We start from the raw sequence: 25,993 nt of genomic DNA on the forward strand, positions 1-25,993 counted from the left end.
TAGAAGGTGGCGCCCTCTCCTGTTTTATTTTACTCTCTCCACCCTTAGCCTGCTGATTGAAAAATGAAAGAGCAGCAGGAGAGTGATGAGGTCATCCCTCTGTTCTAGCCATCTATCAACGTATTGATGTCAACACATTTGCATCAATCACATTAGATTGCCTGACCCCCCCAGTCCTGTAATAAAAGCATGCTGGAATTAAAAAAGAAATGCCATGATATATTCATGATTGCAGAGCTGTATTCATTTGTAGCTTTTATATCAGCCGGCAGTTGAACTTTAAGTTTGAAAATACCAACAGAAAACAAATGACAGCTCTGGAGATTTTTCTGGCAGCGTTGGTCTGGATCGCTTCATTGGAAACGACCTGAACCTTCAGGTTTCCACTGACCCCCATTATGTGCCTGTGGGTGGCCTCATGTTTCCAGCACCCAGTGACTGAAAAATGTGACTCTGCGCCTCCCTTGTGTCGTGCCGGAGTCCTCGGCTCAGGTTTGGTCCGGCATCAGGAAACACTGAAATGACTCTTTATACTCAGAAACCAAACAGGTTCTCCGTCCTCTCCTCAGCAAACTGTAATCTACATGGGTCAATTTAATAGCTTAGTCATGTTAAGTGCAGGTAGGTAATGCCCACATGTGATGCTGAGCCTCCAACACTGAAAGGCGGCCCAGGGACAGGCAAGCTAGAGAGGAAAGTTTCAAATGATGCTGGAGGTCCTCCAGCCACGAAATGAGGTGAGCTCTGACTTACTGCAGCTTCTAATGCACATTGTGAGACACTCACAGTGTGCAGTGAAACCAGAGTAAGCCATTTCAGTACAGTAGAGGAGCCGGTACAACTGTGGAAGACTGAAGGGGAGGCCGGAGGTCAGATTTATTCACTACTGCAAGCTACGTGTGTAGCTTATACCACGGGGAGCCATTTGTTGTAGATGCTGCTGCTCTAAGGGAATAATCACATTTTGACTTTAGGAGCCCAGCCTCTGGTTCAGTCTGGAGGAGCCCGGGCCTCTGGTTCAGTCTGGAGGAGCCCGGCCTCTGGTTCAGTCTGGAGAAGCCCAGCCTCTGGTACAGTCTGCAGGAGCCCGGCCTCTGGTTCAGTCTGGAGGAGCCCAGCCTCTGATTCAGTCTGGAGGAGCCCAGCCTCTGATTCAGTCTGGAGGAGCCCAGCCTCTGATTCAGTCTGGAGGAGCCCAGCCTCTGATTCAGTCTGAAGGAGCCCAGCCTCTGATTCAGTCTGGAGGAGCCCAGCCTCTGATTCAGACTGGAGGAGCCCAGCCTCTGATTCAGTCTGGAGGAGCCCAGCCTCTGATTCAGTCTGGAGGAGCCCAGCCTCTGATTCAGTCTGGAGGAGCCCAGCCTCTGATTCAGTCTGGAGGAGCCCAGCGTCTGATTCAGTCTGGAGGAGCCCGGCCTCTGATTCAGTCTGGAGGAGCCCAGCCTCTGATTCAGTCTGAAGGAGCCCAGCCTCTGATTCAGACTGGAGGAGCCCAGCCTCTGATTCAGTCTGGAGGAGCCCAGCCTCTGATTCAGTCTGGAGGAGCCCAGCCTCTGATTCAGTCTGAAGGAGCCCAGCCTATGATTCAGACTGGAGGAGCCCAGCCTCTGATTCAGTCTGGAGGAGCCCAGCCTCTGATTCAGTCTGGAGGAGCCCAGCCTCTGATTCAGTCTGGAGGAGCCCAGCCTCTGATTCAGTCTGGAGGAGCCCAGCGTCTGATTCAGTCTGGAGGAGCCCAGCCTCTGATTCAGTCTGAAGGAAGGCATCCTCAGATTCATTCTGGGGGAGCCCAGCCTCTGATTCAGTCTGGAGGAGCCCAGCCTCTGATTCAGTCTGGAGGAGCCCAGCCTCTGATTCAGTTTGACGGAAGGCATCCTCAGATTCATTCTGGGGGAGCCCAGCCTCTGAGAGACTGAGCTCTTCCAGACTGAATCAGATGCTGAGCTTCTCCAGACAGAATGAGAGACTGAGCTCTTCCAGACTGAATCATTCTGTCTGGAGAAGCCCAGTTTCTCATTCAGTCTGGAAGAGCTCAGCATCTGATTCAGTCTGGAGGAGCTCAGCCTCTGATTTAGTTATGAGGAACTCAGCCTCTGATTCAGTCTGAAAGAGCTCAGCATCTGACTCAGTCTGGAAGAGCCCAGCCTCCAATTAGGTCTAGAGAAGCTCAGCCTCTGATTCAGTCTAAAGGAGCCCAGCCTCTGTTTTAGCATGGAGGAGCCAAGCCTCTGTTTTAGCGTGGAGGAGCCAAGCCTCTGTTTTAGTGTGGAGAAGCCAAGCCTCTGTTTTAGTGTGGAGAAGCCAAGCCTCTGTTTTAGTGTGGAGGAGCCAAGCCTCTGTTTTAGTGTGGAGAAGCCAAGCCTCTGTTTTAGTGTGGAGGAGCCAAGCCTCTGTTTTAGCGTGGAGGAGCCAAGCCTCTGTTTTAGCATGGAGGAGCCAAGCCTCTGTTTTAGCGTGGAGGAGCCAAGCCTCTGTTTTAGTGTGGAGAAGCCAAGCCTCTGTTTTAGTGTGGAGGAGCCAAGCCTCTGTTTTAGTGTGGAGGAGCCAAGCCTCTGTTTTAGTGTGGAGGAGCCCAGCTTTTAAATCAGTCTGGAGGAGCCCAGCCTTTGAATCTAGCTGGAGGAGCCCAGTTGTCAGATTAGTTTAACATAATAACACATTGTTTTAGGATTGGCTGAGAAGAGGACGGATAACCTGAATGTTCTGGAATGTTAACAGCTGAGATCTGCTTATATAGAACCTGTGCTTAAATAACAACCCCTTATTTGACCCAAGACAGACATGGTCCAGTGTTGTCTACACGTGTGCAGATGGGTGGGATAGAAGCACCACCCCAATGTCAGTTTGAGGATCTGTTTTGCACTGTGCTTATCATTATATTTGGGAGAGCGTTGCGGCGTCTTTGCCATGACCCAAGTTCCTGGGAGAAGCTTTTAATCTGCCGGAACCAGTGTTGCGTTCGGGAGCTGTCACTGTCCCGAAACACATAACCTTCTTTCCTGATCTCCAAGAGTTCAAATATTTCCTCACAGTCTGGCTCGATGGACGCCACACATTGTCCCAACCTCAGGGGGTCCCTGAGGACTGCAAACTTCCCATTACTTTTGTCCTTTATAAGAACCAAAACAGCGTCTTTCACAGTTTTCTCCAAAGAGGTACCCTCCAACCCGGAGTCAGAGGTCCTCTTCGCATTGACCATCAGCAGTGTGTGCACGTTCTGGAACTTCAGAGATTTGCAACCTTTCTTGACCCACTGCCCATCCGTCGGCTGTGCCAACTGTAAAGGTCCCTCCTTTATAAAGCGGGTCTCCTCTCTGGGCCAACCGACCAGCTTGATGGCCATCTCCCTCATCTCGATGTTGGTCACCTCTCGGTTCTTCCTGCTCTCCCTCCGGAAGGAACGCAGGGTCCACGTGTTGCCCTCCTGTTTGGTTTTCATATTGATGTGTTCTAAGTGCGATTCGATTCGGCTTTTGGCCTCCCACAGGCTGCCGTGGTCCGGGTGGAACTCTGTGGTACTTTTTAGGATCCGGCTCAGAAGGAGGGGGTACTTGGTGACCCTTTGCAGTGGAGCCATTAGGAATGAGCGCAAGTTCATGCGACGAAGAGCGGTGTTGTCATTCTGAGACACGTCTAGGAATATCCTAGAAGAAATAATGCAAAAGGTAATTATCACTGCAACAAACTTTTTATAAACAAGGCTATATTACATATTTATGTCCCGTATTTGTGAGTACTAACATGCATGCAGCATACAGGACCATTAACATTAATCGATGTCCCTGAAGAAGCTAATAATCAAATGTCCCAACCATGCACACTCTGGGGCCAGTTTGTTTGGATCTCTTTCAACCAGTATTCTAACTACTGTAGCATATAAGTCAGATCCATTGCAACCCTTACTTACATTTTCTAAGATACTTGCCTTGATTTTGGGGTATTGAAAAATCTGAGCTTCTCCAGAGTCAGAGGCTGGACACCTCCAGAGTGAATAAGAATCAGAGACGGGGCTCGTCCCGACTGAATCAGAGACGGGGCTCGTCCCGACTGAATCAGAGACGGGGCTCGTCCCGACTGAATCAGAGACGGGGCTCGTCCAGACTGAATCAGAGACGGGGCTCGTCCCGACTGAATCAGAGACGGGGCTCGTCCAGACTGAATCAGAGGCTGGACTTTTCCAGACTGAATCAGAGACGGGGCTCGTCCCGACTGAATCAGAGACGGGGCTCGTCCAGACTGAATCAGAGACGGGGCTCGTCCAGACTGAATCAGAGACGGGGCTCGTCCAGACTGAATCAGAGACGGGGCTCGTCCAGACTGAATCAGAGGCTGGACTTTTCCAGACTGAATCAGAGACGGGGCTCCGCAGGACTGAATCAGAGCCTGGGCTACTCTAGTCTGAATCAGAAGCTGGGCTCCTCCAGACTGTGTGAGAGGCTTTGCTCCCCCAGGCTAAATCAGAGGTGGGGCTCCTCCAGACTGAATCAGAGGCTGGGCTCCTCCAGACTGAATCAGAGACGGGGCTCCTCCAGACTGAATCAGAGGCTGGGCTCCTCCAGACTGAATCAGAGGCGGGGCTCCTCCAGACTGAATCAGAGGCTGGGCTCCTCCAGACTGAATCAGAGGCTGGGCTCCTCCAGACTGAATCAGAGGCTGGGCTCCTCCAGACTGAATCAAAGGCTGAGTTTCTCCAGACTGAGTCAGAGTTCTCTCCTAAGTTTGTTTAGATCTTATTCAACCAGTATGCTAACTACTGCAGCATCTTGTTTAGTTCAATTGCAACCATTACTTTCATTTTCTATAACATTTGCCTTGATTTTTGGGTATTGAATGTCTTGCCTTGGCCTCTTCCCGTTATTTGCATATTTGTAGATTATAGGAGCATCCAAAAAAAAAAACACAACCATCTAGACACCACCATACCTCCCAACTTTAGAAATTGAGAAGGAGAGACACGTAACAGAAATGTGGTACTGCGGCACACTATAATTGCTGCTGTGAAAAGTGGTATGGCCTAAATTACGCTGAATTTGGGTGAGCCTACTTGATTATACACCACACACATACTGTATGCCACAGTCCCGGTACTCACAAAATACTTCTTAATTACAGTGGCACAAATACAGACACACATAAACCTCAGCACAAAAGAATATTTTTTTGTAAATTGAAGTGCACTGCAAATTGCATAATTTGTGCACACCCATATATTTACTGCAAATTATAATCAACAAAGTCTGCTGATTAAAATATCGCATCACTTTTGTGTAACATAGTGGATTAATAAAGCTGAAATTGTTAGCAGAATATTAACATAAGATTAACTGGGGTTGGTGAGGGCAATAAATGACCATGGCAGCTAATTTGTTAAAGGTTTGTAATCGCTAAAAATGTTAATGTTAATGTTAATGATATTGTGCTCACTTGTGTGATATACATTAGTTTATTTTTTTACATGGATTTTACACACTTTTCATGGGGGGGGGCTGGATATGGTCAGTGGAAACCAGATATAGACCTCCCATTTGCATGCAGCCAGCCTGTAATAGGTTACTATAGCAGTGATCTATTGCTGTAGGGAGAGACTGGGCAGAGCTGGAACAGTTCTGTGTGACCACTACACATAATGCAGAAATGGGGCATCACATCCCAGAAGAAAGGGCATTGGATGCCACCCCTGGTATGGCTGTCAGGGATTGCTAACTCCTAATTTATGTACTCTATAATAATTGATGCAGATGTTTGGATGTATGTGTGGACCTGTATGTCTTAAATCTTTAAAACTAGAAATAAAAACATTGAGAAAAAACTGTATTAAGTATGCATTTGTGTTATATTTTTGTATATAGGAAGCACTTGCAAACGTTGCTTAGGAAAAACCTCTTCTGCAGTACCACTAATGGCCAAGAGGTGGAGACAAATCCACATTTTTGTTTTTTTTACCCCCATTGCACTGCTTGCTGAAATCTGCCTGCCCCTGCTGAGTATAATGCCGCATACACACGATCGAATTGTCTGGCGTACTTAGTCCGCCAAAATGCATTTCACCGGACAATTCGATTGTGTGTGGGCTTCAGCGGACTTTCTCAGCGTAAAGTCTGGCGGACTTAGAAAGTATTTTTGCAGTCCAATCTTTCCGCCAGACTTGGGTTTCAGCGGACAATACGTTCATCAATATGCTAGTCCGGCGGACTAAGAATGACGCATGCTCAGAAGCAAGTATGAAAAAGGAAGCAATTGGCTACTGGCTATTGAACTTCCTTTTTCTAGTCCCGTCGTACGTGCTGTACGTCATCGCGCTAGCAAACGCCGGACTTTCTGTGTGTCCGTGTGTGGCCAAGTCCGTTCGGTAGAAAGTCCGCCGGACTATTCGCCGGATCATTTGCCGGACTAAGTACGCCGGACAATTCGATCGTGTGTACGCGGCATTAGGATTATTTTTCACTCATGTTTACCACTAAAAATATTTATTTACAATGTATTTTTTACTTAACCGCTTCAGCCCTGGATGATTTTACCCCCTTCCTGACCAGAGTGCTTTTTTGAGATTCGGCACCCGCTAGCCCACCAATTAAAGGGGGCGTACAGATACGCCCATTTTCCCACCGCTGCCATTGTGCCAAAAACAGTCCCCCCCATCGGATAGTGTCCGCCCCGTACTGCGCAGGCGCAGCGCTTGTGCAGTACGGAGGACAAGGAGACTTTGAAAGTCTCCGAAGATGAACAGGATCAAGCCCCACCATCCAAGCGGATATACGGTAGCACTTAGACGGCCCCCTCGCGAGATCGCTTCGCTCGCCACGCTTCGGGCTCGGCCTCGCTACGCTTGGCAATTTTTTATTCCGACTCTATGTCCACTTGGATGGTGGGGCTTGAACCTGGACTCAGTGCGCTGGTGCTGTTCATCTTCGGAGGCCTTTGGCATCTCCTTGTCCTCCGTAGTACAGAGCGGACACTATCCGACGGGGGACAGTATTCGACACAACACCGGCCTATACGTAAATGTGAAATGTCACATACGAGCCTTTCTTAGAGCCAAACTCCAGACAAACAGCTAAATAAACAGATGAAATATACTATAGATATATAGCAGCTGTTGTACCTGTGTTTCTGTCCATACAGTCCTGCTGACCTGCCTTTTCTCTGCTGCAGTTAGGGCCGGTTCACACTGCAGGCGAGGCGAGGCGACTCCGACTTGCCTCGCCGCGACCTGCCGCAACCTCAGCGGCAACTTGCAGATGACTTCTGTATAGAAGTCAATGCAAGTCGCCCCGAGGTCGCCCAAAAGTAGTACAGGAACCTTTTTTCTGAGTCGGAGCGACTCGAGTCGCTCCTCTCAGAACGGTTCCATTGTACAGAACGGGGGCGACTTGCGAGAGCGAGGCGAGTCGCGTCGCCTTGCCTCGCATCGCCCGCTGTGTGAACCGGCTCTTAGGCAATACAGCTTGGCCAATGTAAACAGACAGATCTCCAATCTGACAGGGGAGGAGAGTGAGAGAGAGATCGCTCTCCTCCTCCAGTCAGTCCCCTCCCCCCACAGTTAGAAACACCTCCCAGGAAATACATTTAACACCTTGATCACCCCCCCCCCCCCTAGTGTTAACCCCTTCCCTGCCAGTGACATTTACACAGTAATCAGTGCATTTTTATAGCACTAAAAGTGTCAAAAGTGTCCGATCTGTCTGCTACAATGTCACAGTCCCGATAAAAATCGCAGATCGCCGCCATTACTAGTAAAAAGTAATAATAATAATAAAAATGACATCAATTTATCCCCTATTTTGTAGACGCGAACGTTTTCCCAAACCAATCAATATACGCTTATCAAATATGTAGAAGAATAGATATTGGCCTAAACTGATGAAGAAATTAGTTTTATATATTTTATTGGGGGATATTTATTATAGCAAAAAAATATTGTTTTTTTTTTTTCAAAATTGTCACTGTTTTTTTTGTTTACAACCCTGGCAAACTGACAACACTAGAAAATGTCAAGAGACATTGCCGCGCTCTTGAACGAGTGTGGCGTAAAACCAAAAGCCTGCAAGACTTCACCCTCTATAAATCTGCCCTTCTAAAATACAATTCCTGCCTCCATTCTGCTGAACAAGCCCACTTTGTCTCTCTTATTAATACTTTGTCATCCAGTCCCCGTCGGCTCTTCTCAACCTTTAACTCTCTGCTTCGTCCCCCACCCCCCTCTACCGACTAACTGACTTACTGCCCAAGAGATTGCCAATCACTTCAAAGACAAGATTGATGCAATTCGTGAGGACACCTCCGCTGTGCGTACATCTTCCCCACCCAACATACCTGGCCTAACAGCACAATCAACACTCTCTTCTTTTGAACTGGCTACTACTGAAGAGGTTGCAAAACTTTTCTCAGATGCCCACCTAACCAATTGTCCCCTGGATCCTCTTCCCTCACAACTACTATGGTCACCCTCTTCTTCTATCCTATGCTCCCTCATTCACATCTTCAATCTCTCCCTCTCTAGAGGCACCTTCCCCTCCCCTCTAAAACATGAGCAGATCCAGGGCCGGTGCTACCACTAGGCAAACTAGGCAGCCGCCTAGGGCGCACTGCTGCCTAGGGCACCCGGCCACTGGTGTTCCTACTCTCTTCTCTTTGCAGCAAGCAACTAAGTCTCAGCATCAGCAGCTGCCACTCCGTTCGCACATAGTGCCAGAGGCGCAGCAGCAGTGGAGGACTGTGTCTGTGTCCTGACTCCTGTTCGGATGGAAGCAAGGAAACATTCATTGATGGGCACTGGTAGGCTGCATTTGATGGGCACTGGTAGGCTGCATTTGATGGTTGCTGGTGAGGCTGCATTTGATGGGCACTGGTAGGCTGCATTTGATGGGTGCTAGTGAGGCTGCATTTGATGGGCACTGGTAGGCTGCATTTGATGGGCACTGGTAGGCTGCATTTGATGGGCGCTGGTAGGCTGCATTTGATGGGCACTGGTAGGCTGCATTTGATGGGCGCTGGTGAGGCTGCATTTGATGGGTGCTGGTAGGCTGCATTTGATGGGCGCTGGTGAGGCTGAATTTGATGGGTGCTTCATTAAAAAGGTGGGGTATACATGGGCAGGGCAAAGGGGGTGGAGTCAGGGGGGCAGCAAAATTTGGTTTTGCCTAGGGTGTCAAAAATCTTGCACCAGCCCTGAGTAGATCACTCCCATACTTAAAAAGCCCACACTGGACCCCACCAACCTGAACAACTTAAGACCCATCTCATTGCTCCCATTCGCCTCTAAACTTCTAGAACACTTAATCTACAACCATCTTAGCTCCTACCTCAGTGAAAATAACTGACTGACATATCAGCATGGATGTCACACCAATTCCTTAAAGCGGGAGTCCGCCGGGACTCCGCGTTTTTTTTTTTTTTTAAAAGCCAGCAGCTACAAATACTGCAGCTGCTGACTTTTAAAATAGTGACACTTACCCGCCCAGCGCGCCCGCGATGTCGGCACCCGAAGCCGATCTCTCGATTGTCTCTCGGTTGCTGCCGCCGCCATCTTGGGTATGGGAATCAGGAAATGGAGCCTTTCGGCTTCATTTCCCGGTTCCCTACTGCGCATGCGCGAGTCGCGCTGCGCAATAAGGATGGACCCGCTGCCTCTGGGATCCGTGTGTTTCCCAGCAGGCAGCGGGGGACTTTCGGAAAGGGGCGTAATCTACGCCCCTTTCCGCAGGGCGCTATCCCGGAAGTGGGTGCAGATACCTGTACTGTACAGGTATCTGCACCCCCCTCCCCCCTGAAAGGTGCCAATTGTGGCGCCGGAGGGGGGGAGGGTTCCAATGAGTGGAAGGTCCACTTTAGGGTGGACCTCCGCTTTAAACAAAATCTCTCTAAAATGGAGCTATTAAAATTCTCCCCCCCCCCGTGCCCCCCTCCATGACTTTTCCTTCATAATCAACAATGCGACTATCAAGTCCCTCCCCTCACGCCAGGGTACTCGCTGTAACCCTAGACTCTGACTTGTCCTTTCAGCCTCAAATCCAATCATTGCCAAATGTTTGTAGACTTCCCCTCCGTAACATCTCTAAAATTCACCCCTTTTTAACAAATGAAACCACCAAGTTCCTCATTCACTCCCTTGTTATCTCTCGCCTTGACTATTGCAACTTCCTTCTCATTGGCCGGCCTCTCCATAGGCTCCTCCCCTCTTCAGTCTATCATGAATGCTGCTGCCAGACTTATCCACCTTACCAACTGCTCAGTGTCTGCCAACCCTCTCCTCCAATCCCTACACTGACCTCCATTCAGTGTCTGCCAACCCTCTTCTCCAATCCCTACACTGACCTCCATTCAGTGTCTGCTGACCCTCTCCTCCCAATCCCTACACTGACCTCCATTCAGTGTCTGCCAACCCTCTCCTCCAATCCCTACACTGACCTCCATTCAGTGTCTGCCAACCCTCTCCTCCAATCCCTACACTGACCTCCATTCAGTGTCTGCCGACCCTCTCCTCCAATCCCTACACTGACCTCCATTCAGTGTCTGCCAACCCTCTCCTCCAATCCCTACACTGACCTCCATTCAGTGTCTGCCAACCCTCTCCTCCAATCCCTACACTGACCTCCATTCAGTGTCTGCCAACCCTCTTCTCCAATCCCTACACTGACCTCCATTCAGTGTCTGCTGACCCTCTCCTCCCAATCCCTACACTGACCTCCATTCAGTGTCTGCCAACCCTCTCCTCCAATCCCTACACTGACCTCCATTCAGTGTCTGCCAACCCTCTCCTCCAATCCCTACACTGACCTCCATTCAGTGTCTGCCGACCCTCTCCTCCAATCCCTACACTGACCTCCATTCAGTGTCTGCCAACCCTCTCCTCCAATCCCTACACTGACCTCCATTCAGTGTCTGCCAACCCTCTCCTCCAATCCCTACACTGACCTCCATTCAGTGTCTGCCAACCCTCTTCTCCAATCCCTACACTGACCTCCATTCAGTGTCTGCTGACCCTCTCCTCCCAATCCCTACACTGACCTCCATTCAGTGTCTGCCAACCCTCTCCTCCAATCCCTACACTGACCTCCATTCAGTGTCTGCCAACCCTCTCCTCCAATCCCTACACTGACCTCCATTCAGTGTCTGCCGACCCTCTCCTCCAATCCCTACACTGACCTCCATTCAGTGTCTGCCAACCCTCTCCTCCAATCCCTACACTGACCTCCATTCAGTGTCTGCCAACCCTCTCCTCCAATCCCTACACTGACCTCCATTCAGTGTCTGCCAACCCTCTTCTCCAATCCCTACACTGACCTCCATTCAGTGTCTGCTGACCCTCTCCTCCCAATCCCTACACTGACCTCCATTCAGTGTCTGCCAACCCTCTCCTCCAATCCCTACACTGACCTCCATTCAGTGTCTGCCAACCCTCTTCTCCAATCCCTACACTGACCTCCATTCAGTGTCTGCTGACCCTCTCCTCCCAATCCCTACACTGACCTCCATTCAGTGTCTGCCAACCCTCTCCTCCAATCCCTACACTGACCTCCATTCAGTGTCTGCCAACCCTCTCCTCCAATCCCTACACTGACCTCCATTCAGTGTCTGCCGACCCTCTCCTCCAATCCCTACACTGACCTCCATTCAGTGTCTGCCAACCCTCTCCTCCAATCCCTACACTGACCTCCATTCAGTGTCTGCCGACCCTCTCCTCCAATCCCTACACTGACCTCCATTCAGTGTCTGCCAACCCTCTTCTCCAATCCCTACACTGACCTCCATTCAGTGTCTGCTGACCCTCTCCTCCAATCCCTACACTGACCTCCATTCAGTGTCTGCCGACCCTCTCCTCCAATTCCTACACTGACCTCCATTCAGTGTCTGCCAACCCTCTTCTCCAATCCCTACACTGACCTCCATTCAGTGTCTACCGACCCTCTCCTCCAATTCCTACACTGACCTCCATTCAGTGTCTGCCGACCCTCTCCTCCAATTCCTACACTGACCTCCATTCAGTGTCTGCCAACCCTCTTCTCCAATCCCTACACTGACCTCCATTCAGTGTCTGCTGACCCTCTCCTCCAATCCCTACACTGACCTCCATTCAGTGTCTGCCAACCCTCTCCTCCAATCCCTACACTGACCTCCATTCAGTGTCTGCCAACCCTCTCCTCCAATCCCTACACTGACCTCCATTCAGTGTCTGCCAACCCTCTTCTCCAATCCCTACACTGACCTCCATTCAGTGTCTGCCGACCCTCTCCTCCAATTCCTACACTGACCTCCATTCAGTGTCTGCTGACCCTCTCCTCCAATTCCTACACTGACCTCCATTCAGTGTCTGCCAACCCTCTTCTCCAATCCCTACACTGACCTCCATTCAGTGTCTGCCGACCCTCTCCTCCAATTCCTACACTGACCTCCATTCAGTGTCTGCCAACCCTCTTCTCCAATCCCTACACTGACCTCCATTCAGTGTCTGCTGACCCTCTCCTCCCAATCCCTACACTGACCTCCATTCAGTGTCTGCCAACCCTCTCCTCCAATCCCTACACTGACCTCCATTCAGTGTCTGCCAACCCTCTTCTCCAATCCCTACACTGACCTCCATTCATTGTCTGCTGACCCTCTCCTCCCAATCCCTACACTGACCTCCATTCAGTGTCTGCCAACCCTCTCCTCCAATCCCTACACTGACCTCCATTCAGTGTCTGCCAACCCTCTTCTCCAATCCCTACACTGACCTCCATTCAGTGTCTGCTGACCCTCTCCTCCAATTCCTACACTGACCTCCATTCAGTGTCTGCCAACCCTCTTCTCCAATCCCTACACTGACCTCCATTCAGTGTCTGCCAACCCTCTCCTCCAATCCCTACACTGACCTCCATTCAGTGTCTGCCAACCCTCTCCTCCAATCCCTACACTGACCTCCATTCAGTGTCTGCCGACCCTCTTCTCCAATCCCTACACTGACCTCCATTCAGTGTCTGCCAACCCTCTCCTCCAATCCCTACACTGACCTCCATTCAGTGTCTGCCAACCCTCTTCTCCAATCCCTACACTGACCTCCATTCATTGTCTGCTGACCCTCTCCTCCCAATCCCTACACTGACCTCCATTCAGTGTCTGCCGACCCTCTCCTCCAATCCCTACACTGACCTCCATTCAGTGTCTGCCAACCCTCTCCTCCAATCCCTACACTGACCTCCATTCAGTGTCTGCCAACCCTCTCCTCCAATCCCTACACTGACCTCCATTCAGTGTCTGCCAACCCTCTCCTCCAATTCCTACACTGACCTCCATTCAGTGTCTGCCAACCCTCTCCTCCAATCCCTACACTGACCTCCATTCAGTGTCTGCCGACCCTCTCCTCCAATCCCTACACTGACCTCCATTCAGTGTCTGCCGACCCTCTCCTCCAATTCCTAAACTGACTTCCAATCACCCAGCAAATTAAATTCAAAATACTAACTAACCACAACATACAAAACCATTCACAACTCTGCCCCGAGACACATCACCAATCTTGTCTCCAAATATCACTCAAATCGTCCTCTCCGCTCCTCTCAAGACCTCCTCCTCTCAAGCTCCCTCGTCTCCTCCTCCCGTGCTTGTCTCCAGGATTTCTCCAGAGCCTCTCCCATCCTCTGGAACTCGCTACCTCAACCTCTCCGGCTAACTCCTACTCTTGCTACCTTCAGGCGATCCCTGAAAACTCATCTCTTCAGGAAATCCTATCACGTCTCCAACTAATCTTTTACCACTTCCATCAGCAAATTCCCCACAACTACTACCTTTTGTACCACCCAGGGGCGGATCCAGGGGGGGGGCAACGGGTCAATTGCCCCCTCCGAGAATACCGCCAGCTGATGACAGAACGGCCGGTTCCGCGGGTCCAATCGCGGCCGGTTCCGCGGGTACCCGCGGCCGGTTCCGCGGCTCCAATCGCGGCCGGTTCCGCGGGTACCCGCGGCCGGTTCCGCGGCTCCAATCGCGGCCGGTTCCGCGGGTACCCGCGGGCCGGTTCCGCGGGTCCAATCGCGGCCAGTTCCGCGGGTCCAATCGCGGCCGGTTCCGCGGGTCCAATCGTGGCCGGTTCCGCGGGTTCCGCGGGTACCCGCGCTGAGTGGACGGGTGAGGGGGGGGCAGCTGGGCAGCTTAGGAGGGCTGCTGGCCAATCAGGAAGCCAGCAGGCAGGGGAGCAGGGAGATGACATCATCTCTCACTGCCCTGCGTCCCTCCAGTTCCGCCCTCACTGTGTAGGAAGCTGTGTGCAGCAGAGAGATTGCATCATCTCTCTGCTGCCTATGTTCACTCTGGGACCCAACAAAAGACCACCAGTAGGTGACAATCCGCAATGTGTGGCAGGCTACATGGCAAGTGGCAATCCGCAATGTGTGGCAGACTACGTGGCAAGTGGCAATCCGCAATGTGTGGCAGGTGACGTGGCAAGTGACAATCCGTAATGTGTGGCAGTTGACGTGGCAAGTGACAATCCACAATGTGTGGCAGGCTACGTGGCAATCCGCAATATGTTGCAGGCAACGTGGCAAGTGACAATCCGCAATGTGTGGCAGGTGACGTGGCAAGTGGCAATCCGCAATGTGTGGCAGGCAACGTGGCAAGTGACAATCCGCAATGTGTGGCAGGTGACGTGGCAAGTGGCAATCCGCAATGTGTGGCAGGCAACGTGGCAAGTGACAATCCGCAATGTGTGGCAGGTGACGTGGCAAGTGACAATCCCCAATGTGTGGCAGGTGACGTGGCAATCCGCAATGTGGGTCAGGCAACTTGGCAAGTGACAATCCGCAATGTGTGGCAGGTGACGTGGCAAGTGGCAATCCGCAATGTGTGGCAGGCTACGTGGCAATCCGCATCTGGTGGCAGGCGACGTGGCAAGTGACAATCCGCAATGTGTGGCAGGTGACGTGGCAAGTCACAATCCGCAATGTGTGGCAGGTGACGTGGCAAGTGACAATCCCCAATGTGTGGCAGGTGACGTGGCAAGTGGCAATCCGCAATGTGGGTCAGGCAACTTGGCAAGTGACAATCCGCAATGTGTGGCAGGTGACGTGGCAAGTGGCAATCCGCAATGTGTGGCAGGCTACGTGGCAATCCGCATCTGGTGGCAGGCGACGTGGCAAGTGACAATCCGCAATGTGTGGCAGGTGACGTGGCAAGTGGCAATCCGCAATGTGTGGCAGGCTACGTGGCAATCCGCATCTGGTGGCAGGCGACGTGGCAAGTGACAATCCGCAATGTGTGGCAGGTGACATGGCAAGTGGCAATCTGCAATGTGTGGCAGGCTACGTGGCAAGTGACAATCCGCAATGTGTGGCAGGTGACGTGGCAAGTAACAATCCGCATTTGGTGACAAGTGACAATCCACATTTGGTGGCAGGCGACATGGCAAGTGACATCCTCAGGGCTCCCACTGATTCTGCATTATGGTGAGTTGAACCATTTAATTTTATATTACAATGTATTAATAGAAATAATGCGCTTCAATCATCCTGACACCATAACAACCATGGTGCCGTAATGATTGAAGCGCCAATACCAGCCATTTCCCATATAAATTGCCCCCCAAAAAACATATTTTATAGCAGTGCCCCTCCCGAGATTAGACTCTGGATCCGCCCCTGGTACCACCTGCCCCACCCTATTAGATTGTAAGCTCTTCTGAGCAGGATATATCAATTCAGAAAGTGCAGCGCTATACATAATAACTGAAAATGATTAAGCTAATTAAAAAATAAAAGATGAAAAAATATGTAAAAAAAATATATATGATCTCTTAATCCTCTTGTATTTTATTGTAATATAACTGTATTGTCTCCCTTTTTATATTGTAAAGCGCTGTGTAAACTGTTGGTGCTACATAAATCCTGAATAATAATATTATGTATGACAGACTCCCTTTTTCATAGGCAAAACTCCCTGCGCCTGCTGTCACTTATGCTGGCCATACAAAAACGTCTTCCTTCAAAAAAAAAAAATTATTTTAACCACTTGCTTACTGGGCACTTAAACCCCCCTCCTGCCCAGACCAATTTTCAGCTTTCAGCGCTGATGCACTTTGAATGACAATTATGCGGGCATACAACACTGTACCCAAATGAAATTTTTATCATTTTTTACCCACAAATAGAGCTTTCTTTTGGTGGTATTTATTTACAGCTGGGAGTTTTATTTTTTGCTAAACAAACAAAAAAAGATGCAAAAAAATAAATAAAAATAAAAATCATGTTTAATAGTTTGTTATAAAATTTTGCAAACAGGTAATTTTTCTCCTTCATTGAAGTGCGCTGATGAGGCGGCACTGATAGGCTGCATTGGTGGGCACTGATAGGCTGCACTGGTGGGCACTGATAGGCATAGTTAAGGCGGCACTAATAGGCACACATAAGACGGCACCGATGGGCACAGATAAGGCGGCACTGATGGGCAAAGATGGGAACAGATAAGATGGCAGGGATGGGTGGCACAGATGGGTGGCACGGATGAGTGGCACTAAGGGGCACTGATAGGTACCACTGATAGATGGGACTGATGGGCACTGATAGGTGGCACTGATAGGTGGCTCTGATAGGTGGCACTGCTGGGCACTGATGGGCGGCACTGCTGGGCACTGATGGGCGGCACTGCTGGGCACAGATATGTGGCACTGGGGTGCAGCACCTATGTTGAGGCAGATTGTGGGCACTGCTGGGTGGCACTGCTGAGTGGCACTGTGGGCACTGCTGGGTGACACTGTGGGCAGTGCTGGGTGGCACTGACAGGGGGGGACACATTTTTTATTCATGTGGCAAAGCAGGGGGCAGGTGGGCACTGGCAGGGGGCAGGTGGGCACTAGCAGGGCTGGCCGTGATCGGGACTGATGTCCCAATCACGGCCGCCGGTGATCGTCTCTTTTTTTTTTCTCCTCGCGCTGTCAGCGCGAGGAGGAATAATAGCCGATTAACGGCTCCGTTGTATCACATGATCAGCTGACATTGGCTGACAGCTGATCACGTGATAAGGGGTCGGGATCGACCGCTTGCTCGGATCGGTGATCAGGCGAGTCTCATAAACTCGCCGATCACAGAGCGCGCCGCGCGCCCCTCAGGGGGCGCGCAGGCCGCTCGTGCACAGGACAATGTCAATAGACGTAGTCCCGGAAAAGGAGATCCGCGCTGTAGCCGTCATTCGGCTATAGCGCGGGTCTCAAGTGGTTAAGAATGTTCGTTCGACTTTCTAATCGTTAGTGGGGGTCAAATGGACATTCGTTTTCTACCACAGTGACAGGAAAATTCAAAGTAGCAGAATAGAAAACTTCGTGGTGAAAGGAATTTTCAGACAGTGGTTTTCGTTTCAACAATCACATTCATTTTAACACTGTATTAAAAGCAAGTGAAATTTTTAAACGACGTTCTTTCATTCAGCGAATGTCCAAAGATTTTTTTTTTTCGTCCGAAAATCGGTAAGTGTATGGCCTGCACCTATGCCGTTTGCTTTTGATCCGTTTCTGCCGTGCTTTTTTTTCTGTGCATTTTTGCACACGTGACTTTTGCTGCGATTTGCATCTTTTTTGCTTTTTTTTTTGGACAATTTGTCGTTGGGCAGATAAAAAAAACGCAAATGGCGGCAAAAAACGAACGACATGCTTTTCTGCAGCTTCTCTATTGAAGTCTATTGAACCTAAAAAAAAAAAAAACACCTTTTTGCATTGAAAAAGTCCTTGACCATTTCCAAATACACAGCGGCTGAAAAAAAGACTAGATATGAACGTGTCCCATAGGAAACCATGGTAAATGAACTGCAGTGCGTTTTTGCTAAAAGCACCAAAAACGCATAGGTGTGAACCGGGCCTAAGATGTTTAGTAGCAGCAGCATGCTTTTTTTTTTTTTTTTTTTGTATCACCTGTCATCATGGGGTTAAAAAAACTAAAATTAGTCCTTTATTGTACAAAAATAGCAGATAATCGCTACTATAAGAGGTTCATTTACTGTATACTGTGAAAGTAATAATATATTACTTATATCATACTGTATATATAATAATAAATACACACAGAAGTAGGATATACGGGCATTTTAACTGTCAGACATGAAGCTATATGAAGGGAGATATAAATATTTTATATTAAAGTAGTACTAAAAGTTGAGATATTTTTTTATTCATGGATATAATCATTTTAAATATAATGCACAATACTGGTAAAAGTTGACTTTAATTGTAATGCCTTCTATTACCTCCAGTCTATCAGCCTCCACCTTCTCTGGGTTCAGATGCTGATCGGAGCTCCACCCTAAAGTGGAACTTCCGCTCATTGGAACCCTCCCCCCCCCTCCGACGCCACAACTGGCACCTTTCAGCGGGGAGGGGGGTGCAGATACCTGTACAGTACAGGTATCTGCTCCCACTTCCGGCATAGATATCCGCAGAATCTGCGGATATTTACGCCACTTCCTGCGGGTCTCCTGCTGTCTGCTGGGAAACACACGGATCCCAGAGACAGCGGGGAACATCCTTATTGCGCAGCGCGACTCGCGCATGCGAAGTAGGGAACCGGGAAATGAAGCCACAAGGCTCCACTTCCTGATTCCCATACCCAAGATGGCGGCGGCAGCACCCGAGAGACGATCGAGAGATCGGCTTCGGGTGTGCCGACATCGCGGGCGCGCTGGGCGGGTAAGTGTCCTTATTTTAAAAGTCAGCAGCTGCAGTATTTGTAGCTGCTGACTTTTTAAAAAAAAAACACGGCGGACTCCCGCTTTAAAGTGATTTTTTATTATTTTTTAACCACTTACAAACTGGAAGATTTTCCCCCTTAACGACCAGTCCATTTTTTTCGCAATACGACCCTGCATCGCTTTAACTGACAATTGCGCGGCCGTGCGGCGCTGTACCCAAACAAAATTGACATCCTTTTTTTCCCCCACAAATAGAGCTTTCTTTTGGTGGTATTTGATCACCTCTGCGGTTTTTATTTTTTGTGCAATAAATAAAAAAAGAGCAACAATTTTGGAAAAAAAATATAATATTTTTTACTTTTTGCTATAATAAATATGGCAAAAAAAATTCTTCATCAGTTTAGGCCAATATGTATTCTTCTACATATTTTTTGTAAAAAAAAAAAAAAAAATTGCAATAAGTGTATATTGATTGTTATGCGCAAAAGTTATAGCGTCTACAAAATAGGGGATAGATTTATGGCATTTTTATTATTTATTTTTTACTAGTAATGGCGGCAATCTGCGATTTTTAGCGGGGACTGTGACATTGCGGCGGACACATCGGACACTTTTGACACTACTTTTGGGACCACTGACATTTATATAGTGATCAGTGCTACAAAAATTCACTGATTACTGTGTAAATGTCACTGGCAGGGAAGGGGTTAACACTAGGGGGCGATCGAGAGGTTAAAGTGGAGGGCCACCCTGAAAAAAAAAAAATATTAAAAATTAAAAAAAAATGAAAAAAAAAATGAAAAAAATTTTTTTTTTTACTTACCAGAAATGCCTGTTGCTAGGCACATAATCCTAATCTTCCTCTTCCTCCTCCGCGGAGATCTTCTTTCTTCTCTCCTCGTCGTGTTGTCTTCTGGGTAATGGGTCGCGCTGTGTTCTGGGAACTGTGTGTTCTGGGAACTGTGTGTTCCAGAACACAGCGCGTCCCATTCACAAAGCGCTGCGCGACTCGCGCATGCGCAGTAGGAAACGGGCAGTGAAGCCGTAAGGCTCCACTGCCTGTTTCCCTTAGAAGGAATGGCGGCGCCGGGACCCGAGAGCCGAGGGACGGGTCGGCCTCGGGCGGCCGACATCGCGGGCGCCCTGGACAGGTAAGTGTGCTTATTTAGTCAGCAGCTGCAGTGTTTGCAGCTGCTGACTTTTAATTTATTTTATTTTTTAAACGGCCCTCCTCTTTAAATGTGTTCCCTGGGAGGTGCTTCTAACTGTGGGGGATGGGACTGACTGGAGGAGGAGAGAGATCGCTGTTCCTGATCACTAGGAACAAGCAGATCTCTCTCTCCTCCTCCTCGGTCAGAATGGGGATCTGGTTTCTTTACATTGACAGATCCCCATTCTGGCTCTCTTTCCTGCGATTGCGGGTGGCCGGGGGACATAGCGTCTGCCGGCCATGCGCATCCGGTCCCCTCGCCGCGCAGTGGGCGTGCGTGCCTTGTATGGCTCTTAAAGGAGCCGATGTACAGCTACGGTGATTCGCGGGAAGGAGCTGCAGTATAATGACAGCGGCTGGTCGGCATGTGATTAAACAACAAACATGTCATACTTACCTGCTCTGTGTAAACGTTTTGCACAGAGCAGCCCTGATTGTCCTCTTCTAGGGTCTCCCACCGACGCTTTTGGCTCGTCCTGCCTTAAGAGTTCCCCAATAGCAAGCTGCAAAGTACAGTATAGAGCGCCCCTAGAGCAAGGTAAAAAAAACTCTGCCTTTAGAATCACTCACTTCCTGCCCAGGACTACATGTCCCATGAGGCATTGCTCCTCACACATTCACATATACAAGTTCTCAGGCACTTACTGACACGTATGGATGGTGTACTGAGCTATATGTGTGCTACACTGTATTTCCTGATGTGTAAACAAATAATGCATTCTGTATGCAGGCTGACCAACTAATCGATTATGAAAATAGTTGACAACTATTTTCATAATTGATTAATTGTTGATTAATCGATTAGTTAGTTTTTCGGCCCTAGTCAATAAATCAAGTGTCATAGATACACCTCATGATCAATGTGTAAAATAATGATAAAAAATATTTATAAAGTGATGAACTTCACAATAGAATAGAATAGATGTGATGACCAGTGAAGGGATTTCCAGCATTGCCTCACCTTAGGAGCTCCTTCTCCTTCTCCAGGGCGTTGAGCGTAGCCACTGATGTCGGCTGCTGGAGGCAATAGGTCTGGAAGGCCGGCAGCATGTTGACAAAGTCCAAGAAGATCTCCCCGATGCAGATTGTCATCAGGTCATCGTCACCCTGTGGAGGGGAGAACACAACACAAGGCTTACTTAATGAGCGAAACAAATTTGTTTTATCACTGTACAAAGAACTAGAGTAGCATTTATGTGCAGAGCTCAAATGATGATACTTTTATTTATTGAAGGCATTTATATAACACCAGCAGGGCTGCTGTTAGAAACCACAGGGCTTCATACACCTGACTAATATGATTCAGTTATGATTGAACACAGTGAGTGATCAGCACCGATCACTCGTTGTGTTCATTCAGGAAAGGAAGCGGCTGGTAAATGTGACATATCCTGAAGGATCCTACCATGTGCTTGTAGCTGTCGGTGGGATAGAGAGGAGGAAAGCCAGCATCACTGTGGGGGCAGAGAGGGCACACAGGGGGAACATATGGTGCACAGGGAGGGTGTTCGGTTCAGTGGAGGGGGGCCTCTCTGCAGCAGCTGAAAGCTGACGGGAGGGAGAGGAGAAGAAGCCAGCTTTCAGCTGCTGCACAGGGAACCATACAGGGGTTCAGTTCCAGTAATTGCGCCCCCCCCCGCAGCACCGATCACCCTCCCTGCCCCTGCCCAGGTCCGATTCACTCTCCTGCCTGGGCCCTCCTGCTGGCCCGGGCTCTGTACAGGAGGGCTGTTGGTACCCCCTTATTCACGGCACTGAGCACCACCAATTTATGTAGTGCTTTACATACTGTGCATTCATATCAGTCCCTGCTGACAAGGTCCCTATGTCATATACACTGTACAGGACGCCAGGGATGGGTTCTGGATGGGAGGTATATTTCCTCACTATTTGGGTTGTGGGCCCTTTAAGGGGGATGATGTGAACACATTATAATACTCAGGGGTTCTCATCCATGCGGGTTGAAGGGTTCTGGGGGAATGTCCGGTTGGAGAGTATTGTCTTGCAGTCCTCATTTGAGACATGGAATTCAGAGAGCTTTTGCGTGGAAAAGAGCCTCCTAAACCCCGATTACAGGTACTTTGGTCCCAAAAGAGTTAAAGCAATTGTAAAGGAAAATTTTAAGAAAACTAAAAAAACAAAATTTTTTATTTTTTTATACTTACCTGTTCTGTGTAATAGTTTTGCACACAGCAGTCCCGATCCTCCTCTTCTCGGGTCCCCTCGCGCTCTGGGCCCTCCCCTTTGCAGAATGCCCCCCATTAGAAGTTCGGCCTCTTGCTATGAGGGCACTCATATGTGCATCTTTCTGAGCCAGCTCTCTGTGTCCATAAGATAGAGAGAGCATTGCTCAGCACCAACCCACGACCCCCCCCCCCCCCCACCTCACTGCCTGTGATTGACAGCAGCAGGAGCCAGTAGCTCCTGTTGCTGCATCTCAGGTAAATCAAGAGAGGCTCGGGTCTAGTGCACATCACTGGATTGGGATTGGGCTTAGGTAAGTATTAGGGGACCTGAGGGGGCAGCTGGACACTGAAGGTTTTTTACCTTCATGCATAGAATGCACCTTCAGCCTTTACAAGCACCTTAACCCATCTTTAGGACAGCCCAGAAAAAGGAACAGGAAGCAGTCAGCGGGTTTTGGTAAGGTAGAACATTTCACAGCTATGAGAGAGTGTGCCTGTCTGGCAACTGAGACATCATTTTTCTGAGCTCCTGTGCCCTTTGCAATATGCCAAAGAGAGTGGGAACCCTGAACCCTCGTGTGGGACTGGTATAACTGGAGGTGAGCCATTGGGCTATGTTTTTACTACTCCAGAAGTATGGACTGTTTTGTTTCTTTGCTGGTTTTGAGAGTACAATAAAGACTGTTTGCTTTTACAAGCAGCTGGCTGGTGATCCTGGGCTCCCCACACTACAACATATTCCAGCATGCCGTTAGAATGTTGGAGGAATCTGGAGTACGCCGGAGGAAACGCAAGTAACAGCAGGGCATGCAAACCCCAGGCAGATAACTGCCTAGCTGGGATTTGGAACGAGGGCCCCTGTGCTGCAAGGTAGAAGTGCCACTTTCACCCTCCTCAAACTGAACTCTAGGCACATACAGTATCTCACAAAAGTGAGTACACCCCTCAGATTTTTGTAAATATTATATTTATCTTTTCATGTGACAATACCTAAGAATTAACATTTTGCTACAATGTAAATTAGTGAGTGTACAGCTACAAGCAGTGAATGTACGTCTCACCTCTCGCTTGACAGGTAGGACAAAGGAGAGCTAAGATTGAGGAGTAACGAGCAGTGACAACTATGATAATTTCACCCCACTCTGTACAGCCTCACACACTGCTATAGTTCAATCCACTGCAGCAGCTGACAAGGGTGACAACGTTACAGTGATTTGGCCTCCATTTAAAAAGTGTTGTCACCCTGCTTAAGTAAATGGACAGACAAGGCAGGATCAACAGGTATTTTCTATGTGTTATGTGGGGTTTTAGAAAAAACAAAATGCAGTGTTCTTGTCATGGCCTAAGTGACATCATTTTTGCTGTCTGTTCCCAGCAATACCTTAATGTGCCCAAAAATTCCAACCTCTCCACAGCCAGCTCCACCCAACCAAAGGGTGCTGGCTCCAAGATGGTACCATACCTGTTAACATCAAAGGCAGGAAAACAAGAATGGACCCACTCAACTTTAAAGGAACATTTATGGGTATCGATCCATACAGAGAAAATCCACCTGTGCCACTTACGCATCTCACTCCAACAGGAACTTACTCACATAGTAACTCTTTCATGTCTCTGTGTCCTGAGCTTTTACCTGGTCAAACGCTTGGTTGATCTCTTCTTGGAGGACCTCAAGGAACTTCTCATTGAGATGAATGAGTTCTTTGTAGGTTTCTGAACATGACGGCCAGCAATTATGCCTTTTACACTATAATTAAGCTCCTGCTAGAGTGAAACGCGTATGTGGAGCAGGTAGATTTTCTCTACATCGGGGGACACCAATAAATGTACTCTTTGAAGTTGAGCATCTCCATTCTTGTTTCTCTGCCTTTAATTTGCCCAACTTTTTGTGTCCCTGAGCTTTTACCTGGTCAAACGCTTGGTCAATCTCTTCTTGGAGGACCTCGAGGAACTTCTCATTGAGGTCGATGAGTTCCTGTATGTTGCTGAACACGACAACCAGCTGCTCCTGAGTCAGTAATCCCGCCGTCTGCATTGGGAGGTAGAATTCCTCTTTAATGATCCTCAGATCCTCCCTGTAACTTGTCTCCGTGTTGACGAATTCTAGGACGGCTTCCTTGCGCTCCATGCGGCGGGTGAGGCATTTCATGCACAGGGTCTCTCTCCTCTTGCCCCGGCTCTCAGTGTCCATGGGGAAATTGCTCTCCCCGCAGTCTATGCAAGGCCGGTGGGCCTCCCAGGCCTCCAAAGAAGCACTGCATTCCGCTACTCTGGCTCTCCACCTCCGAGATAAGGCATCCCCAATGCCGCTGTCCGCCCGCTCCACCTCCCCAGGCTTGACTGGCCTGGTGCTTCCTTCGCACTCATCTCTCTCGTCGCTGACTCCCACGATGCCGCTGTCCGTGCTCAAGCTGCTGATGTTGCTCCAGCGATGGCGCGACCGATAGGAGCGTCTTGATGAGTGGTTCCCCTCTTTGCCGGAGCTGCAGGAAGTGGTGGTGTTGGCTTTCATCAACATCGGCCCTGCACCATAGAGAACATAGAGGTTAGCAACTTGTGCGTTGTCATCTAAAGCCAAAACTGTATTTTTTTTAAATTTAGGATAGACTAGCCTAGGAGTGACCCTTCCACTGTGGCTGACATAAGACTTACAGTGCATTCAGAAAGTATTCACAGTGCTTCGCTTTTTCCACATTTTGTTATGTTACAGCCTTACTCCAAAATGGATTAAATTCATTATTTTCCTAAAAATTCTACAAACATTCCCCATAATGACAATGTGAAAAACATTTGAAAGCTTTGCAAATTTATTAAAAATTAAAAAAGGAAAAAAATCCCATGTACATAAGTATCACAGACATGTTCATAAGTATCACAGACTCCTCCCATTTACATAAGTATTACAGGCTCCTCCCATGCCCATAAGTATCACAGGCTCCTCTCATGTACATAAGTACCACAGGCTCCTCCCATGTACATAAGTATCACAGGCTCCTCCCATGCCCATAAGTATCACAGGCTCCTCTCATGTACATAAGTACCACAGGCTCCTCCCATGTACATAAGTATCACAGGCTCCTCCCATGTACATAAGTACCACAGGCTCCTCCCATGTACATAAGTATCACAGCCTTTGCCATGACACTCAAAATTGAGCTCAGGTTCCTCCTGTTTCCACTGATCATCCTTGAGATGTTTCTACAACTTGACTGAAGTCCACCTGTGGTAAATTCAGTTGATTGGACATGATTTGGAAAGGCACACCCCTGTCTATAGAAGGTCCCACAGGTAACAGTGCATGTCAGAGCACAATCCAAGCCATGAAGTCCAAGGAATTGTCTGTAGACCTCAGACAGGATTGTATGGAGGCACAGATCGGGGGAAGGGTACAGAAAAATGTCTGCAGTTTTGAAGGTCCTAATGAGCACCGTGGGCTCCATCATCTGTACATGGAAGAAGTTTGAAACCATCAGGAGTCTTCCTAGAGCGGCCGCCGGGCCAAACTGAGCGATTAGGGGAGAAGGGGCTTAGTCAAGGAGGTGACCAAGAACCCGATGGTCACTCTGACAGACCTCCAGCATTTCTCTGTGGAGAGAGGAGAACCTTCCAGAAGAACAACCATCTCTGCAGCACTCCACCAATCAGGCCTGTATGGTAGAGTGGCCAGAAGAAAGCCACTCCTCAGTAAAGGGCACATGACAGCCCGCCTGGAGTTTGCCAAAAGGCACCGGAAGGACTTTTTAGACCATGAGAAACAAAATTCTCTGGTCTGATGAAACAAAGATTGAACTCTTTGGCCTGAATGGCAAGCATCATGTCTGGAATAAGCCAGACACCGCTCATCACCTGACCAATACCATCCCTACAGTGAAGCATGGTGGTGGCAGCATCATGCTGTGGGGATGTTTTTCAGTGGCAGGAACTGGGAGACTAGTCAGGATCGAGGGAAAGA

General features: G+C 49.0%; 1 protein-coding gene across 1 annotated transcript in view; it reads right to left on the minus strand.

Annotated features, from left to right (window-relative positions):
• Positions 1-229: 229 nt before the first annotated feature.
• The window catches only part of LOC143925105 (uncharacterized), a 171,612-nt gene continuing 145,848 nt past the window's right edge, over positions 230-25,993 (minus strand). Inside the window, exons 5-7 of the mRNA XM_077449718.1 lie at positions 23,948-24,564; positions 20,817-20,962; positions 230-3,644 (exon numbers count right to left, since the gene is read on the minus strand). Coding sequence (XP_077305844.1) covers positions 2,840-3,644; positions 20,817-20,962; positions 23,948-24,564 — 1,568 coding nt within the window. The 3' untranslated portion in view covers positions 230-2,839. The remainder of the gene's footprint in view (positions 3,645-20,816; positions 20,963-23,947; positions 24,565-25,993) is intronic.

This window comes from Lithobates pipiens, unplaced genomic scaffold (genome assembly GCF_037356315.1).
Source record: "Lithobates pipiens isolate NorthernLeopardFrog02 unplaced genomic scaffold, aLitPip1_a1.2 Scaffold_22, whole genome shotgun sequence".
Lineage (NCBI taxonomy): Eukaryota > Metazoa > Chordata > Amphibia > Anura > Ranidae > Lithobates > Lithobates pipiens.